The sequence below is a fragment of the Callorhinchus milii genome, unplaced genomic scaffold (genome assembly GCF_018977255.1).
Source record: "Callorhinchus milii isolate IMCB2004 unplaced genomic scaffold, IMCB_Cmil_1.0 Scaffold2, whole genome shotgun sequence".
NCBI lineage: Eukaryota > Metazoa > Chordata > Chondrichthyes > Chimaeriformes > Callorhinchidae > Callorhinchus > Callorhinchus milii.
In genome coordinates, this window is record NW_024704743.1 from 74,784,534 (window position 1) to 74,805,009 (window position 20,476).

The 20,476-nt window shown below is 44.0% G+C and overlaps 2 protein-coding genes across 2 annotated transcripts in view; one reads left to right on the forward strand and one right to left on the reverse strand.

Moving 5' to 3' along the window:
- Positions 1-20,476, forward strand: part of fyco1a (FYVE and coiled-coil domain autophagy adaptor 1a) — a 73,427-nt gene that overhangs the window by 44,110 nt on the left and 8,841 nt on the right. The gene's annotated exons all lie outside the window — the stretch shown is intronic.
- Positions 6,311-8,036, reverse strand: LOC103183381 (C-X-C chemokine receptor type 6-like). The gene is made up of 2 exons (XM_007900829.1): positions 7,956-8,036; positions 6,311-7,775 (listed from the first exon to the last, which is right to left on the reverse strand). Exon 2 carries the CDS (start codon positions 7,739-7,741, stop codon positions 6,656-6,658), a length of 1,086 nt encoding a protein of 361 aa, XP_007899020.1. The 5' UTR covers positions 7,742-7,775; positions 7,956-8,036; the 3' UTR covers positions 6,311-6,655.

A 20,476-nucleotide genomic window follows, 5' to 3' on the forward strand; every position in this document is an offset into this window, starting at 1 on the left:
CACTGAGCTACAGGACTCCTTTCAAAGGGATAAAGTGCTTTATCAAGGCAGGACTATTATTATAACTTGCCAAAGGGCAAACTAATAGAGATCAAAGGGGTGTTAGACAAATCCTCTGTTGGGCCCACCGTAGCAGACTCTGATGGCTGTCCAACAGCAGCCATTCTGACTGCCCTATCCCCCATTCTCACTGCAAGGCCCATCGGTCCCTGACCCCGGGGCCAAACTCTCCTCCCTCATCCACATTCCCACCCTCCCTGTCAAACCTTACCCTCCCCCCATCGTCCCCCACATTCCGACCCCATCTGTCACCTCCGCATCGGCCTACAAAATGTCCGCTCCCTCTCCAATACAACACTCAACATCCAAGACCTCAATGACGATGAAAACATTGAATTTCTCACCCTCACGAAAACCAGGCAACACCTTTCCCCTGACAGAGGCCACATCACCTGGCTACACCTTCCGTCATACCCCACGACCTAACCGCCATGGTGGTCGTGTGGCTCTCGTCTCCCGGTCCCCGCTCGGCCTATCCCCTTACTCCTCTGGAACCTTCCCTTCTTTTGAGCACCTTACCCTTTATCACCCCTCCAACCATTCCCTCAAAATTCTCCTTATCTTTCGCACCCCCAAATCCTCCCCCACATCTCCACCCTCCTATCGTCCCTCTCCCTCTGTTCCGAACACCTCCTCATCCTAAGCGACGTCTACCTTCAGTTCACCTCCTTCTGCTCTTCCTCTGCCAACTTCTGCCCTAGGCTCCTCTTGCCCATCACCAACCTGCTCCTCCACCCACCTTCTCACGCCTCGCCCATCCACTCTACTAACTCCAACTGCGAAGCGATGCTGGGCTTCCTTAATGCCAAAGTCGAGGGGATCCACTCAGCTGCCTCTGTCCTTCCGACTACATCCCCTCCCCATCTCCATCACACCCTAGGCCTTTCCCTCCCTCCACACCTTTGAACCTGTCTCCCACTCCTCCCTCACCACCACTATAACCTGCATGAAACCGACCACCTGCTCCCATCACTACCCCTCTCCTTACCTCCCAGCTCCACCTCCTTGCCCCTCCATTCACAGACATCATAAACCTCTCTCTGTCCACTGGCACCATTCCCACTCATTTAAAAATAAATAGCAGTCATCATCTCTATCCTTAAAAAAAACCTTCCTTGGACACATCCCTGCTCTCAAATTACCACCTCATCTCCAACCTCCCTTTCTTTTCCAAGGTCCTTGGATCGCCGTCCAGCATGGAGGGCGCTATATAAATCCAAGTTCTTGTTGTTGTCCTGCAACGAGTTGTTGCTTCCCAGCTTCGTTACTACCTCTCCTGCCACTCAGTTCACGAACCCTTCCACGGGTTTCCATGCCACCCACATCACAGAAGCAGCTTTGGTCAAAGTGACAAATGATATTTTGTCCATCTGTGACCAGGGCTCCCTCTGCCGCCTCGTTCTCCTTGACCTCTCTGCTGTCTTTGATACAGTTGACCACTCTATCCTCCTCCAACGCCTCTCCTCTCACCTGAACCTTCATGAATAGTTCAGATCGTACCTCTCACACCATCTCCGCCTCCTCTCCACAAACGGTTTCTCCTCTAGCCCCCATACCGTCTCGTGCGGAATTCCTCAGGGCTCTGTCCTTGGTCCCCTCCTCTTCAATATCTATATGCTCCCCCTTGGTGACATCATCCACTGACACTGGGTCAACTTCCACATGTATGTGGATGACACCCAAGTCTATCTCTCTGTCTCCACCCTCGATTCCACGGCCACTACTGTGCTGACAGACTGTCTGTCAGACATCAAGTCCTGGATGAGAGCTAACTTTCTCCAGTTGAACATCAACAAGACCGAGGCCCTCCTGATTGGCTCCCGTCAGCGCCTTCACATCTCAGGCGCTGACAGCATCACCATCCAAGGATGGACACCCCATCCCCTCCAGATTCCACTGGTTTCCCATCACACAGAGGATACCGTTCAAGATCCTGGTCCATACCTTCAAAGCCCTCCATGGCCTTGCTCCTCCCTACCTCTGCGACCTCCTAACCCCTACCAACCTCTCCGTTCAGTGGGCTCCGGCCTGCTTCATGTCCCCCGCCTTGTCCACCCCACCAATAGCGGGCGGGCCTTCAGTGATCAGCATTTTCACGTATTATGTGAAGTTGGTTACTGCAAAGGCTTGATGCTAAAAACCAAATTAGTAGCGTTAAGAAAATCAAAGCGAAGATGGACAGGATTAAGTTGTAAACTGGTTTGACCCAGTGTGATGATGGACCTTTGCTTTGATAGTGTCTGTTTTGGTGAAAGACAAAATAAATGTTGGGATTTTCATTTTTTACAAGCTTGCTATCCACTGAGTGTGTACTGCATCCTGCTCAATTGTTTATGAAAACTAACAGTCAAAGAAAGAGTGAAATTACTTTTAGCTGAAGTAGGAAATCTCAAAGTTGAGAATAAAAGTATGGAGGAAATGATTTGTTACTTTGAGGGTTTTCTTTCCATAGAGATATGTGAAAGGAGGACTCCAGGAATAATAGAGGAGGATGTGATAGAGCATCTGCTGGTGAAAAATATTAGAAGAACAAATGTACATTTTAAAAAAGTAAATGAGACCTAAAGTAGTCTGGATGGTATGCATCCCAGAATACTGAAGGAATTCAAAGAGGAGATAGTGGATGTACTGGCCACAATATTCCCAAACGTTTGGAAAATGGAATTCTACAAGACATCTCAGTGTGATATTCAAATAATTGATATCAATGGGCAGCAAGGGTAAGATGTGGATCAGTATCTGGCTAAGGGAAGCAAGCAGAGGTTTATCTTAATGATGCTGGGGGTGTTGGGTGGGGGGAGGGGGGAACTGAGAGGTCCATGTTAGTGGTACTTCTGTTTCCAGCAGATAAAAATGACCTGAATGCTCCAAATCAGTGGAAAGTCGTTCTATTTGTAACAGACCACAAGTATTTGCAAACAGAGTTCTATACCGTCCATTGATTATCTGGAGGAGAGAAATCTAGAGATGCCACGATTCAGATCTTTAAAGGTGGGAGTGTATCTGTGTTTTATAAATGAGGCTCATTGAATATATGAAGGCCAGCAGAGGCGTGGAGATGGTAGGTTTTGACTGATACTAGGGAAAGATTATTCCCACTTTTGGCAAATTGATACAAAAATGTAATGGTTCTTTTTTACGCTACATTAGTGTTTGGTTTTAGTAGCTGATAAATTGTTTCAGCGCTATGTGACAAATTGAACTTGTTTTTTTTCTCAAATAGTTAGAACTTGTTTGATCAAAGAGAACAAAATATATCAACTAATTAGCCTTTTTCAGTCTTTAACTTTGTATGTTTTATACGGATGTAGATGAATTTTTGAATGTCACACTTTACCCACATGTTTTTCATCATGTCTTGCTACCTGCAGATTTTATCAGGTCAATCTTTACACTTACATGCTGTTTGTGACACATTTTGTAAAATTCAGGTGCAATTTAACTTACACCTCAAATCTCGGGCAAGCAGAGCAATTTCCTGCACCTAAATTAACCTGTTGTAATTTATTTGACTGTAGATGTGAGGGCTTATATTTGTGGTTTGTTTAAATGTTGTTTTTTTGGTTAAAGGAACTAAGCAATAACAATTTTTTTAATTGCAATTGTTCCCTAGTTGCAACATCTTCTGTGATATTCATACATTATTTTCAAAACAATAATAATCCTTCAATTTGAAATAGAGCCTTATCACATCAAAAGAATGTCTTAAAGTGCTTCACAGGATATGCTTTGAAGTGGTTTGACAGTGCATTTTGTAGGTTAAGGGCAGCAGACAATTTTGCATACAGCAATGTCCCACAAATAACCATGGAGCGAGTGACCAATTTTATTTGGGAAATTTGTTGGCCCGGCACCGGGAACAACTGCTTTCTCTTTTCGAATAGTATCATGGGATTTTTCACGTCCGCCTAAGCAGGCCGATGGGACCTTGATATAACGTCTCATCCAAAGGACAGCACCTCTGACAATGCAATAACCTCCAGCCCTGCATTTGAACGTCGGCTTAGACGATGTGATTCAAGTTCCGACATGGGGCTTGAACCCACAACCTTCTGAGTTGGAGATAAGAGTGCTACAACTGAGCCAGCCTGGCACAGACCTAGTATATAATCTTTATGATTTTAATTGTGCATAGTGAACCACGCTGAGTTTTGTGGATGGTCTACTTGAATTAGTTTGTCATTGTTATGGCTGACTGGTGTTTCCCTGAAGCTTTATAACATTGATGAGACTCCCGGTTCTTTAATAATGGAGTCCCTTAGCGTAGTGGTTAGCAAGCAGGAGGACTCAGGTTTGATTCCCAGGCAGGCGAAACCTTAGGCAAGTTTCCTTACTCACACGCCTCTGTTTACCCAGCAGTAAGTAGGGACCCAGTTGTTAGTCTATTGATAGATCACTTTCCAGGGATAATAATCTCTTTTCAAAAAATTGGTCACTCACTCCATGGTTGTTTGTGGGTCCTTGTTATGTGCAATTGACTGTCGCATTTTGCCCACAAAATACAGTCAATCCATTTTACAATGATAGGTATTATTTAATGCCTTTCAGAGCAGTAGAGTGCACAGGCACAGAACTGTGATTGATTTATATGAGCTTTGAGCCACAGGCGTGTGGAGACTGGAGTATAAGTGAAGTTTGTGACTTCACATCTCTGTTTTACAAGCATCTCCAGTTTATTCTCACCAAGTCTAAAAATATGATGTAGAAAGCCAATTTTTGTTGAACCCAATAATGTCATCAAGCATATGCCATGAAGCACTTCTCCGGGTGGTACTGACGTGTATATCATTCAGTTGCTAGGGTAAGCAGGCTTACAGTTGAGAGCTGATTATCTGTACTAATTGGGATTGGCCCAAGGACAGCAATCGAGTCAGAATTTTATGGATTCCAAACACTGCATTAAAATAAGCCGCACTCTATTTCAGATGCAAGGGTTATTAATATAGATTCCATATATTAAAAACTGTATTTGCTTGTGTACCTCTGCTATTGTAATACATTTTGGACAGACATTTTCACATATCAAACATTAAAAATGTGGAACACTTTTCAACTATTCAAAACATGTTTTATTGAAAAAATTGTGGATTATACTTTGGTTCTTAATTTTCTCTTGGCTGTTACGTCATACTCATTATCTGTGCTACAAAATACTAATTAAGTAATGTATACAAAATATAATCAGACTAAGCAAATGCTTATTAACAGGCGTTACATTGTCTTGAGTAATCTTTATTTTTGCCCTTCCTTCAGTCTTGTAATTTGGGCAGTGTCTCTTCTCACGTGTGGCGGAGCAACTGGTTGATGGAGAGATGATGTCTCATAGATAGTTGGTGGTGTTTTTGATAAGCTAGCAAGACATTTCAATTATTGTCCACTTCTTAATAAAGGTATATCATTGGCAGGTAAATTCAGCTAAATGGAAGTAAAATGTAGCAAACCTCTTTGTTCAGTTTGCTGCTCTTCAAGTGGGTGGGTTAAAAATAAGTTTCCAACATTAAAGACACTATATAAGTGTAATTTTGTTGTAAGTGAGGTCTCCTTGGAGTTGCGCTGGCAACAGAATGTCAGAATCGTCAGTCCTCTGTTGTGGTCTTGGTAGTCCAGTTCCTGAGCCAAGTCCATCCACAATACTCCAGGATACTGTTGATGACAGACCAGCCAACCTTGTTCATTGGCAGAACTTGGAGGGCCAGAGGCAGTGGAGGAGGGACTGTTCCCGCTCACCTGCTGTAACCTGCAAACCAAAACCCTAATGAGTCGGGTGGTCCTAGATGGACAAGCAGCAGGAAGCTTGCCAGGCAGTGCTCACAATGGGAAACTCTGGTTTTAGCTGGTTAAACTCCAGCAATAATCCAACCCACACTTTTGTGGAGTTTTGTATCATGGAGTCCTGTAGCTTAGTGATTGGAGCACTCGCCTCGCAAGCGAGAGGACCTGGGTTCAATTCCCGGGCAGGGCGAAACATTGGGTAAGTTTCCTTAATCTACCCACCTCTGTTTACCCAGCAGTAAGTCGGAACGCAGTTGTTAGTTGACTGGTGAATCTGGAGGTAATGATCACTTTTTTTTTAAAAAAGGTTCACTCAATTCATGACTGTTTGTGGGACACTGTTGTGCGTAATTGGCTGCCGCGTTTCGCCCTAAAATATATAGTCAATTCATTTTACAGTGCATTCTATGAAGTGCTTTTTTACGTCTCGAAGATGTGATAAGGCATTATATCAGATGCAAGGATTATTATTATACATGTATTATTTTGGGCTTCCCAAGCCTTGGCTCTTGCCAACCTGAACCTAATTCTAAACGGATAAACCATGGAGCAAATTTTAGAACTAAATAAGCAGAGTGCATCCCTCCAGGGAGAGAATCGCATTTGCTCTGGGCTGGCACACATATGTGGAGCCTTGTAAGAAAAAAGATACTCTAAAACATATGATGGGTTTCCTCGTGTGTCAAATATCTGGCTGACCATAAAAATGTTTAAAGAAATTTCTATGAAAGGGTATGAGGTGACATGATCCAGTCACTGACAGAGAGGAAGAATCCTCTTCTTTGCTGGAACTTCTATGAACCAAACAATTAAAATGTTGCTTTCATAAAGTATGCATGCTTGTAACTTCAGGCTTAACTGTATCTGACATACCCGAGCCAAACTGCGAAGTCTCAGGTTCAGTTCGCATATACAGAGCCAGTCGATTTTGACCAATGCATCCAATATCTTTCATGAACTTAAAAATATATTTTTTAAACTTCACTCCAAAAAATACATACAGAATAGGATTGAGACAACAGTGGACATATGCTATACATTTAGTTACAATAATTGCATAGTCAACTTTTATACTATCAGTACACTTAATAGAAACATTGTTGATGATTGACAGAGTTTCCATTAATTTCACAATATTGAATGGCAACTGGCAAAAAACAAATACAATTACTATTACAAATATAATTCTTAACGACTTATGTTTTTGGAAACCTTTACCGTGAAGCAGAGTTTTTGCAATGATTGAATAGCAAATAACCATAGCCGCAAAGGGTATCAAAAATCCCACAGTCATCTGTATTATGTTCACTTGTACTTTGATAGCAACGCTCAAATTAGTAGGATAAACCATGGAGCATATTTTAGAGGATGAATCAGTACGTGCTTCACTGAAAATGAATTGAGGAAGAGACAAAATGATTGCTAACAGCCATACTGCTGTGCAGACTACACTGTGACATCTTCGGTATTTACAATTGAGCATTTTTGTTGCTTGAACAATCACATTGTACCTGTTGATGCTCACACAAGTGAGTATTAACATGCAACTGTAGAAGTTTACCGTGTATGCACCATTCATAACTTTACACATAAAAGTATCAAAAATCCATCCATGGCACGCATTAACTGCCCAGAATGGAAGAGTGCAGAGGAAGAGCAAGTCAGCAACCGCTAGATTTACCATATAGATATTTGTCACGGTTTTCAGTTTCTCATAGAAAACGTATATCACAATTACCAAAGAATTCCCTAAGAGGCCAGTCACACACATGATTGAATAAAAAAGAGGTATAAAAAATCTGGCAAACTGTTTAACCTCTTTTTTGTTACAAGGCAATTCCCATTGTTGGTTCAGATCATCGGTGCTGTTAAAATCATAGTATTCATAGATTGGTTGAATTGTCACCATAGTTGAAGACTTTGTTAAGATCTGTAGGAATTACCTAAAATAAAACAAAATTATTTATGACGCGGTGGTATGAAACATTGCCTGCATCTTTCAATCTGTTTGTATCCTGACTTCATTGCTCACAATCAGCAATTGAATTCAAATAATAAATTTAGAATTTTAGTAATTGGTTACAAACCAACAATATTATAAACAAAGAAAAGCAAAAACTTACCAGCACTAAAGAAATATAGTGATCACTGATTTGGATGATCTTTGAACCGTATCTTGTGTTGCTGATTGTGAAGAGTGTTTCTGATGCAGATGCGTGTATATACATTGTGACAGGAAATAGTCTTATCTCCATCCAATTGGCTGCCTTGTTTTGCACACAAAATATACCATTTTGAGACATCTCAAAGAAGTGATAAGGTGCTATATCAAATGCACAAGAATTATTATAATAAAAAATAATCCTTGCATTTGATATAACGCTTTTCATGTCTTCTAGACGTCTCAAAGTGCTTCACAGAATATACTGTAAAGTGAATTGACTGCATATTTGTGAGCGAAACATGGCAGCCAATTGCACAAAGCAGTGTTCCACAAACAGTCATGGATTGAAGTGACAAATTTTTTTTTTCTTGAGGGATTATTATCAGGCGTGTGGAGTAAGGAAACTTGCCCAAGGTTTCTCCCTGCCGGGAACCGAACTCAGGTCTCTCGCTTGCGAGGCGAGTGCTCTAACCACTGAGTTACAGGACCCCACAATATCCACCTAACGAGGGCTCAAACCCACGCTTATCAGATGTCATATGACCCAACTAGTGGCTATCGTTGGGGGGAGGTAAGGAGTGTCTCTTTGGAGCTGAACTGGCTCCGGGATGATATATTTAGCAACTAAATATCAGAATTGAGCCCACTCTCTGGCAGTCTTGGTAGTCCAGTTCCTGAGCCAGGCAGGTCTGCAGTTCTCCAGGGCACACCTGATGACAGCACAGCCAGCCTGGCTCAGTGGAAGGATCTAGAAGGGCAGACCAGTCACTGGGGGCAGGGACTCTTCCCACTCATCTCCCGCAAATCAAAGCCCTAGCGAGTAGAGTGGTCCTAGCTGGACAAGTAGCTGGAGCGACAATGCTTAAATATGTGGATTCAGTTGGTTAGACTCCAGCAGTAACCCAACACACACTCTGCTTGCCAGCCTATGCCTGATACTGTCTGGAATGAGCTAAGTAGGCTTAGGAATCGGACTACTGAGACCGCCGTAGAGGGTTGACTTAATTCTGACATTCCGTTGCCAAGCACCACACCTTGGGACTAGTTGAGCTCTAAGGAGACCCCCCTTACCTTACTCCCAAGGAGGAAATTATAAAGTGCAGGTTGTGAAGAACTAAGGCTTGGGAGCCCTGGAGTGTATGTTGGGATAATGCTGGAGCTAACCAGCTTGCTGCTACAAACATTCTTTTTTTAAATAAGGCCATTCGGCCTTCAGCTGCTCTGCCCCACCCATATTAACTCCATCCCGAATCCTTCCACCTCGCCTCGGAATTCCATCCTCCATCCCTCCTTTGCCTCCTTCAAGGTCCATCTCAAGATTTTCCTCTTCAACTCGTGCCTTAGGTCATCTTCCCCTCCTCCCCCCCCCCCCCCACACACCCTTGCTGTCCTCCCCTCTTGATTCCAACCCCAGCTCGGGTGAAAACCCTTCACTGTACCCTTCCAGCGACATCCTCCCAATGTGAAAGGCTCTATATAAGTCCAATTTGTTGTTGATTTACAGTACAGAAGAGGATCGTTCAGCCCATCATGTCTGTGATTGCCCTTTTTTTAAAAAAAATCCTTTCATCCTATTTACCTGCCCTTTCCCCATATCCCTGTAGTTGTTTAGGTACATCACTAGTTCCCTCTTGATAGCTAACATGAATTTTGTCTCGACCACCACTCCACTCTTGAGTTAAAATGTTCTCGGTTCTCTTTCAACTCACAGAATATAGGGCAATGGTGGCTAACCAGCAGCATGCAGACCCCAAGGTGGCACAACACACATTTTAAAAATAATTCCAACAGCAACAATTACTGGATCCCCTGCTGAAGTGACATTGCCATAACCCTCACCCCGGCCACACCACTCACCACAACCAGAGCAGCAGCACAGAGTGCTGTCAGAATGTGTCAGAGAAAGCTGAGGAAACGTTGTGTTGTCGGAGATTCCACTCTACAGATGAGGTGTTAAATTGAATTCCTACCTATCTGTTCACGTGGACGTTAAAGAAAAGAGCACTACTTGAAAAGAGAAGTTTCTCTGGCGTCCTGGCAAACAATTCCCCAAATAAAATTCATTATTCTGTTATGGGGACATTGCTCTGTGAAAATTGTCCGTCATGTTCACCTCCAAAAACACAGTCACTACACTGTACAGTAAATTGTTTGGAATGCATTGAGATGCTTCAATGACCTGTTAGAAAATATTCTCTTCTAATTTCTATTATCTTATGTTGTCTTTATTTTGAAACTATGTCCTCTTATTTACACAGAAAATGTTCTAAACCCTTCACAATTTTAAGTGCCTCTCTTAAGTCCTGTCTCATGCTTGTCTTTCAAGAGNAAAAAAACCTGAGGGTGTCCTTGTTACTCTAGTCCCTAAATTCTGGAATTAATCTAGTAGTTCTCTAACTTAAACTGGCTGTTCTGACTGATTCATCTGTTAGCTAGTTCTATTAGGCTATCTGATTATTTTTATATAGGCTTTAGCCAGTGTGCAGAAAACGTCTCTGAATACTTTAAGCAGTGTAAATGAAATTATATAATAATAATCCTTGCATTTGATATTGTGCTGTATTACTTTGTCGAACGCGTGCGAGGATTTGACTTTGAAATGTAGTGACTGTGTAATTGTAGGCAATTCTTTTAGTTTTAGCCAACATAGAACCAAGGAAATTTACAGGACAGATGAAAGCTGTTCGGCCCATTGTATCTGTGCTGCCCCTTTGAAAGAGTAATCCATCCATTCCGGCTTTTCCTCAGTGAACATGAAAGGTAAAAGGCAGTGTACGAAACAATTCTTTGTATGCTTTAGCTACCAATCAGGGAGCTATTTAAACCAAGTTTTTCAATCTGTATATTAATCCCTTTTAAAAATTATGTTATTTCCAAGATTAGTATCATGTATTTAGAATCTATTTGTATCTTTGAAGATTATTGTGGTAAGCTGCTAACTCAAAAGAACTGTTGCACTTGGCTATAAAACATTCACCTCACTTCTAACTAATTTTATTTTGTGGAGCACTTTGAGACATTTACTTTATGTGAAAAGGCCTTCAAGGTCCTGAACCTCAGAAATAAATCCGTTCATCCCTATCACCTGCCTATTTCTCTGATCTGCCTGTACCCCACTCCTCTGACGCTCAGCGAATATAGACCTGAGTGTCCTAATTCCTTGCCCCACTATCAGTGGCTGAGCCTTCATAAACTGCAGCTGAATAACGTGATAGACTTAGTACTATCTACAGATACAGTTGTTGATACAATTGTCGTAGATGATACAGTGACTGATGTTGAAATGTCTTAATGCACTAAAGTTACTTTGACGTGTAGTGACTTTTGTTATTTATGCAAAAGCAGTACCAAATTACACCCAACAACATCGCACTAACAGAAAATAGATGCATGAACAATTCATCAACAAAGGTATTAGAAAGTAAATCTCATGTAAACATAGATCGCCTACAAATACACAGTCACTACACTTTACAGTAATTCCTGTAAAGCACTTTGAGACATTTCAATGACTTGCAATGTTTTTGTTTTACAAGGATCCCTTTTCTCTCCCCGAGACACTGACTTGAATCGGATATGTCAGGATTATTTCCAGCTGTCACCAGCTTACATTTGCCACCACCATTCGTGACTCATGGCAAAGGTCCTTACCAGAATCAGGGCAGCTAAATGAGAGATAGCATCAAATACTCAAATACTCCCATTAGTATTTGTCCACAAATACTTTACAGTGTATCCAGTGAGGCACTTTGAGATGTCCTCCCAATATGAAAGGTGCTAAATAATAATAACTAAGGATTATTATTAACTGCATTGTTCTTGGACTTTGCATCTTTTAGAACAGCTGTAGGTTGCCTAAAGGACATTATCTTCATCAAAAAGTGCCTGCAAAGGAAAAGCTAACACTACATACTTTAATACATGCTATCTCAATAGCACAGATGATGAAATATTTAAATCACCCATATTTACTTCCGTTATGCAGCATCTGCGGTTGTCTGTATTAAACTTTATTTATCAGTGATCTTGGCAGTGTCTAATTATAGACTTCCCTAGCTTACATCTTGCAAATGTAAGTACTCTGCTCTGAGTCCACCTCTATGGGGCACAGTGTTTTACATTATCGTAACCCTTTGTGTGACAAAATGTTTTCCAATCTCACTGTCCAAGCTCTAATTTTAAGATGATGTCTCCTTGTTTTGTATCAGAATATGATCAACTGGCTCAGATCATCACAAATGGGTCTAATGACATTTCTCTGTGCCTAAAAGCTCAAATGTACAATTCACGTCCTTAAAAAAAATTTTTTATTTGGTTGGTCAGTCTGAAACATGCAAACCCCATCACCATACTTAAGTATATCCAAACCAGACTTGAGAGTTGCACAAATGTATGAAATGGAATAGAACTCTCTTCCCACAGGACATATCCTGATTACCTAAAGCCGGAGAGTATTAGGCACTGTTTGGCAGTATCTAAGCATGGGTCCCTGGATTGTGTTGTAGACAAATTTACTTGGCACCACGTTACTTTCAAATATAGGATTGATTAACGTTTGAACAGACAAATCACTTATCCCTTATACAGAATCAAAATCATATTACCAGATTCAACTCTGGGCAGCAGCAACAGATCCTGGAACTCCCGCAATCCACCACTACACCCACTGGAGAAAGCCCTCCTTCCTTACAGACCTCACTATTCATCCCCTTCCTCTTTAGTGGTCACTTTCTTACTGGAGGTAAATTCCCTCACCCCTGTACATATACATAGATACAGTAGAATCAATATTGATTCCACTGGGAAGTGCACTGACCCTCTACACAACTCCCAACTATCTCAAAGTTATATATTTTATGTGTTTCTAACTCCACCTCTCCTTGTCACAGAGATAGCCCCCACCCTTCACAGGCTGCTTTGCACAGAGAGAGATATGGACATCTTCTGGGCAGCCTTCTACAGCCTGCTTGTTTCTCAATCCGCGGGCTGATGCGTCTCTTCTGGTCTCTGTGAGTGTGTTTTGGCTGCCACCCCGACCCGAGCTGCCTCCCCTGAAAATGTTCCTGCTCCCACGTGGCAGTGGGGTGGCCCTCATCTCCCAAACTTCCCTTGGTCTATCCCCCTATTCCTCTGGTTATTTCTCCTCCTTTGTGCACCTCACCTCTGCCATCCCTCCTCTCTCTCCCTCAAAATCCTCCTAGTTTACGGCCTCCCACTCCCCAAACCGCTTGGCTCCTTCCTCACTGATATTTCCTCTCTCCTCTCATCCCTGTCCCTCTGCACTAAACACCTGCTCATAATGGGTGATTTTAACCTCCATCTTAACTCTCCTTGCACCACCTCCTCAGATTTCACTGCCCTCCTCCTCCCTAAACCTCACCCTCAACATCAACTCACCGACCCACAACCGTGGCCATCCCCTCGACCTCGTCATCCTACATGACCTTGACATTTCCAACCTGTCAATCACGGACAAGGCTATCTTGGACAACTTCCTCATCTCCCTCTCCTCCCACATCCCCCTCCCCTCTTCCAAGCCCTCCACCATGTTTTCTGCCCATGGAACAAGCTTCCCCTTGAGTCCCTCACAAATGCCCTCTCTTCCTCAGACCTCCTCTTCCTCTGGCCCTCCACCCACAGCGATCCTGATGCAGCCACCAAGCTGCTGAATGACCATCTCTCCACAACCTTCAATTCCCTGTTTCCCCTGAAATCCAGGACTGTTTCCAAACCCACCCACTCCCCTGGTACAACAGTCATCTCAACTCACTCAAAACACAAACCCAGATGCTCAAGCACAAATGGCAGAAATCCAGCCTCATGATTCACTGCCAGCTGTGGCTCGAGCACCTCCGCACCTACCGCCTCTCCCTTTCCAAAGTCATCCTGGAGGCAAACAACAATCCAAAGACGCTGTTTCCACCGTCCATCACCTCCTCCGTGCACCCCATCAAGCTCACTCTATCCTCACATCAAACGCCAAGTGCGAAGAGGTCCTAGACTTCATTGCCTCAAAAATTGAAAACATCCACTTGGCTGCATCATTTCCCCCCCCCCCCCCCATGTCCCTTCCACCCCACCCAGACCATCCAAACCGCCTTCTCCCTTGCCACGGCTCCTAACCCCTCCTTACACTCCTTTGCCCGCATTTCCCTCCTCCCTCTCAACCACAATCACCCGGATGCAGATCACCACCTGCTACTTTGACACCCTCTCCACTCAGCTGCTGGTCACTCGACTCCTCCTTCTCTCCCCACTGCTGGCCAACACGGTCAACCAGTCTTTCTCCTCAAGTTCTGTTCCACTCCCCCTGAAAACCACTGTTATCACACCCCTCCTCAAAAACCCACCCTCGATCCCCCTAATCTCTCACACTATTGTCCCATCTCCAATCTACCCTCCCTTGCCAAATAAATAAAATAAAAAATATTAAAAAGCAAAAAAAAAAAAAAAATTGGTCATTTCAGTCCATGACTGCTTGTGGGCAATTGGCTGCCGCATTTCGCCCACAAATATACAGTCAATTCACTTTACAGCATATTCTGTGAAGTGCTTTGAGACGTCTAGAAGACGTGAAAAGTGCTATATCAAATGCAAGGATTATTATTATATTATAAAATCCTGGAACGCACTGTTGCAGCTCAACTTCAGTCACACCTCTCCCTCTACTCCCTCCTCGAGCCCCTGCAGTCTAGTTTTCGCACTGACTGCCCACAGCACAGAGACAGCACTTGTCAAAGTCACAAACAACATTCTCTCTATCTGTGAACAGGGCTCTCTCTGCCTCCTCAACCTCCTGGATCTCTCTGCCGCGTTCGATACAGTCGACCAAGCCATCCTCCTCCATCAGCTCTCCTCGCTCATCTACCTTAGTGGGACTCCACTCGCATGGTTCAAGTCCTACTTAACCAACCGCCTCCATTTCATCACAGCAAATGGTTTCTCTTCCCGCCCCCACCCGGTCACCTGCGGGGTACCCCAGGGCTCCTTATCTATATGCTCCCTCTGGGTAATGTCTTCCACAGACAAGGGGTAAACTTCCCCATATATGCGGATGGCACACAAATCTACTTTGCCTCTTCCAGTACCAACTCCAGGTCCACCAATGTTCTATCAGCTTCTCTGGCAGCCATCAGGGCTTGGATGAGTGTAAACTTCTTGCAGCTGAATATGGACAAGACGGAATCCATACTCCTTGGCTCCCATCAACACCTTCACTCCTGCGCATCTAAACTCCTCAACCTCCCTGGGCTCTCCCTCAGACACACCGAACCAGTGCGCAACCTGGCTTCTGGTTCGACCACCAGCTGTTCTTCCTCCCCCACATCCAGTCCCTGACCAGGACCGCCTTCTTCCACCTCCGCCACGTTGCCCACCTCTAACCGTACCTCACCCCAAATGCAGCCGAAATCCTCGTGCATGCATTTGTCACCTCCCGCTTGGATTACTCCAACGCACTCCTCACCAGATTCCCCAGCTCCACCATTCACAAGATCCAGCTCATTCAAAACTCTGCCGCCCACTTACTGACCCGGACCAATCTCCGTATTTACATCTCACCAGTTCTGGCCGGGCTCCACTGGCTCCCCATCACCGAATAAATCGACTTGAAGATCCTCACACTCGTGTTCAAATCCATTCACTCTCTGGCACCTCCCTACCTCTCTGACCTCATTCCCCAATCCACCACCCGGCTCCGCTCGACTGGCACCCTCCGCCCCACCATCGGATGTCCCGCCTTTCAGCCACTACGGCTCAAAACTCTGGAACTCATTACCACAATCCTTCCACCTTGTCCTCTCTCTCCCTCTTTTAAGTTCTGCCTGAAAACTTTCCTGTTCGACTGTGTTGTCCTCTCCCCCAGCTCAGAGTCAGGCTCCACCACTGTTAAGCGCTCTGAGATGCTACCCTGGTGGAGGGCGCTATATAAGTGTAAGTTGTTGTTGCATTGAAGTAGGCAGGTGTCTGAGGCTGCAGCCTTTTCTTTCTCTTGTTCATTGTTCTTGTTGTTATGCTTAAGGACCCAATTGCTCATTATCTCAGAGGAGTAAACATCTTCCCAGGAAAATATGAAATCAGAAGCTAACTTCAACCGTCCAGTGAAGCTACTTTTTAACCCTCAATTCTGCTGGAATATTCGGTTGCTGCTATCAATATACCAATGTCTCCTGAGGTGATAGTCAGTATATTCCAATAGTTCCCATCTTGAGAATCAGAAAATAAGATTTTCGATCTCTCATTTATCTATGATTTATTAAGCTTGCTAACTGTAAATGGTCAGATTGCATCCGGGCAGCTCTTAATAGGAGCACAAATAACATAAAGGCACAATCAATGTAAATAAAATTATGGCTTGTGCAATCACAAAAGCATAAGACACGAGTAATAAAGTTCAGTGCAATGAATTAATAAGATTGATACAGCGGCTATGATTAGGAATCACTTTCTTCAGCTCAACGTGCGAAAAACTGAGGCCCTCCTGATTGGCTCACGTCAGCGCCTCCGCACCTCAGGCGCTGACACCATCAGCATCCAAGGCTGCACTCTCCACCTCTCAAAGCCAGTCAGGAACCTCGGCGTTTTGTTCGACCCTGAGCTGTCCTTTCTCCCTCACATCTGCACCACAACTGGCACCGCCTTCCATCACCTCCGGAACATCGCCAGACTACGGCACTACCTCACCCCTCACGCTGCTGAAACTCTGGTCCACGCCTTTGTCACCTCAAGGCTGGACTATGGGAACTCTCTCCTCGCCGGCCTTCCCGCCACCTCCCTCCACAAGCTGCAGGTCATTCAGAACTCTGCAGCTCGTGTACTGTCCCGCACCAGACACCGCGACCACATCACTCCCACCCTCGCTCACCTCCACTGGCTCCCCATCCCCCAGAGGATCGATTTCAAGATCCTCATCCTCACCTACAAGGCCATTCACGGCCTCGCTCCCTCCTACCTCTCCGACCTACTATCCCCTACCTACCTGCCCGTACCCTCCGTTCCTCTGGCTCCGGTCTGCTCCACATCCCCCGCCCCAACCGCCCTACCATCGGTGGTCGGGCCTTCAGCCTCTCAGCCCCGAGGCTCTGGAACTCCATCCCCCAGTGCCTTTGCCTGCTCCTCCCTTTCCTCCTTCAAGGCCGGTCTCAAAACCTTTCTCTTTGACCGAGCCTTCAGCTCCCCTCTCGACTCTCTTCCCCCTCCTCGCTCCCTCCCTTCCCTCCCCTTACCCTGACCATTTCCCCCCTCCTCGCTCCCTCCCTTCCCTCCCCTCACCCTGACCATTTCCCCCTCCTCGCTCCCTCCCTTCCCTCCCCTCACCCTGACCATTTCCCCCCTCCTCGCTCCCTCCCTTCCCTCCCCTCACCCTGACCATTTCCCCCCTTGCTCGGGTCATGACCCAACTGTGCAGCGCCTTGGGACATCCTCCTGACGTGAAAGGCGCTTTATAAATGGAATCTTGTTGTTGTTGTTGTTAATGTGGTTTGATCATTGTTGATTGTAGAATATCTCTTAGACAAGATCAGTTAGACTTGTTTTCTTCATTCCTAAACTTAGATCTTTTTAGTCACGTACACCAAGCCTGCAGTGAGACATTCAACAGCGTGTTTTTACCATTCATTGTAGGGTTAAAAACATACCCTTCAAGGTCAGTACACTCCTTTCGAATGCATTGCTTGAAAGGGTGGTGGAAGCCGATTCGATAATAATTTTTAAGATGGAAGTAGATAATTATTTGGGGAGGACAAGTTTGCAGGGCTATGGGGAGAGAGAGTGTGGAGTCCTGTAGCTCAGTGGTTAGAGCACTCACTTTGCAAGTGAGAAACCGGAGTTCAATTTCAGACAGGGCGAAACCTTGGGTAAGTTTCCTTACTCCACACAGAGCCTAATAATAATCCCTCCAAAAAAACAAAACAATAATAAATTGGTCATTTTCAATCCATGACATGGGACATTGCTGTGCGCAATTGGCTGCCGAGTTCGCCCACTAATATACAGTCAATTTACTTTACAGTATATTCTGTGAAATGCTTTGGGACGTCTAGAAGACGTGAAAAGCGCTATATTAAATGCAAGGATTATTATTATTATTGTTGGAGCAGGGGAGTGGGATTGAATTGAATAGCTCTTTTCAAAGAGCCACACAGACAAGATGGGCCGAATGGCCTCCTTCTGTGCTGTATAATTCTATGATTCTATGATTTTATTCTTGGCAGTTTAAATGTACTGATGTTACCAATGTCTTCATGGTACGTAGAATCAGTTCTATTTCAGAAAAACAAGTCCACAAGTCTTTGCGATTTTCTTTGGTCAATTTAAGACCAACCAGAATTCTGGGATTGCGAAATGTCCAGTCCCCACCAGTGGGTCAAACTGACAGTACAGCCCACTATCACCATCAGAATCTTCACAATTCCCTTTTACCTCAGCCACCACATCAATCCTGTCAACTCATTTTAGCATTTGTAATTACAGCACATCATTATCAATAATATAATGATTGACACAAACAGTATGGCCATAGAATTCTTTAATATTATTTCAGTGGATGTTCATTCCCTCTATCCTTGCCTGGAGGTTTTGAGCATGGCTGAAATACTGGAAGTAAATGTTACATAAAATAAATCAAAATAATTACATTCTTAATACTATTACTTCTCCTTCTTGAACTGTCAGTGTTTATTCTACCTATCGAACCCCTCATTTCACGCTCTACCACACCCGACGCATACAAAACACGTGGTTGCCAATGTAGACCCTGTCCTCTGTGCAGGTATTGGCCGCTGTTGTGAAGTAGACGATTGATTGGGTTGTACTTGTCCACTCGTCCCCACCCTAAACAGTCGAGCTGAAATTGAATGTGGGCGGGAGGGGAAGTAAAAAGTATGAGATTGATTGATCCTACACAGTGTTGGGTTTAAAGGTATGGTCAATGGTGGAGTTTACCACAGCCTGCTCCATGTCCCCCGCCCGATCCGCCCTACCATCGGTGGCCGGGCTTTCAGGCTCTCTGCCCCCACACTCTGGAACTCCATCCCACAGTCCCTTCGCCTCACTTCCTCCCTTGTCTCCTTCAAGGCCGGTCTCAAGACCCTTCTCTTTGACCGTGCCTTTGGTCTCCCTCCCACCTCTCCGCCTTCCCTCACCCCTACACCACCCCTCCCCCATTGCTCGGGCTCCGACATCTGACTGTTCAGCGCTTTGGGACGTCCTCCCGACATGAAAGGCGCTCTATAAATGTAATTTTTTGTTGTTGCTGCTGCAACCTGGGACAAAGGTGTGGCCAGAAAACAGCAGCTTATTCTGATAACCAACATTTTATATTAGGAACCCTTGAACAGAGGAGCCAAAGTCACTGGTATTTTATATTTCAATAACATAGTTACAATAGGTAGGGTTGCAACTAACAATATTTGCTGTTATACTCACGTATAGCAATGTTACAGAAATGACAATATCACAGTCCATAAATTCATAAGCAGTAGGCAAACATCTCTTGCTTGGGTCATTCGAAGGTACAGTCAGTAATGGAATTAATGATTCTGTTGAGCCTGGAAAGAATGGCCAGTAGTAGGGTTAATTAACACTCTGTTAACCTGATAACAGCAGCCATCAAATCAAAGAACAGTAGGTTTCATCTTTGGAACTGGAATTAATGATAATAGAGGGTGTTGAATCAAAGGAGCAAAGTTGAATCTCAAGCAGTTGTGTTGCCGCACTTCTGTTCTTCCCTTTAGCTTTTTTTTGTTGTTGCTGGAACCTTGGAACAGTCAATGTCGAGTGTCTTGAGTCACAAAACCTCGGGTACAACTTCTACCTTCCTGGAGGAGCAGAAAACATAGTCGTTTTCTCACTAACTCAAACTAAATACTTGGGATGACCGACTCTGACTGAACAAAAGATAGCTAAGTTGCACCTCTTTTATAATTGTCCTTTCTGTTAAACATCAGATTGGTCTGTGCGAATCTGCATGTTCACACCTACCTGAGAGTTATTTACAGGCAGATTTAAACAACCTGGGACAGTGCTTGAGTACGGTACCCATGAACTGATTAGAATTAAAACAACAACTAACAAAGGAGAGCTAAAGCTGTAATAAACACATTTCTTACTTCTGAACCAATTTAATTCTTCAAGGCTCACATACTGTCATTTTTGTGTAACATTTTATGCCAACTACCTCGTAACATACATCACTGTTTGAAGAGACATTACAATATAGCTGACTCTGATTAGGCTTATAGAGTCTACAAATCATTCCAATACGGGCTAACGATTGCATAGGCATTTGAATTTAAACTAAAATAATCTTTTAAGCAATAATACATTTCTGATTCCAACAACAGTGACCTCTCTGATTCAGTAAGTATTATATTTAGCTAAGGTGAAAAACAGTGCTGAAGAGTTCTCGTGTATCTATTGCCAGAAAATCTCAGAGTGGAAATTGTTGTAAAATGTATTACCTCTATTACATTTTCTGACTTT

Coding starts and splice junctions, on each gene's coding strand:
- LOC103183381 (XM_007900829.1), bottom strand. CDS start 7,741: ATGGTGACAATTCAACCAATCTATGAATACTATGATTTTAACAGCACC.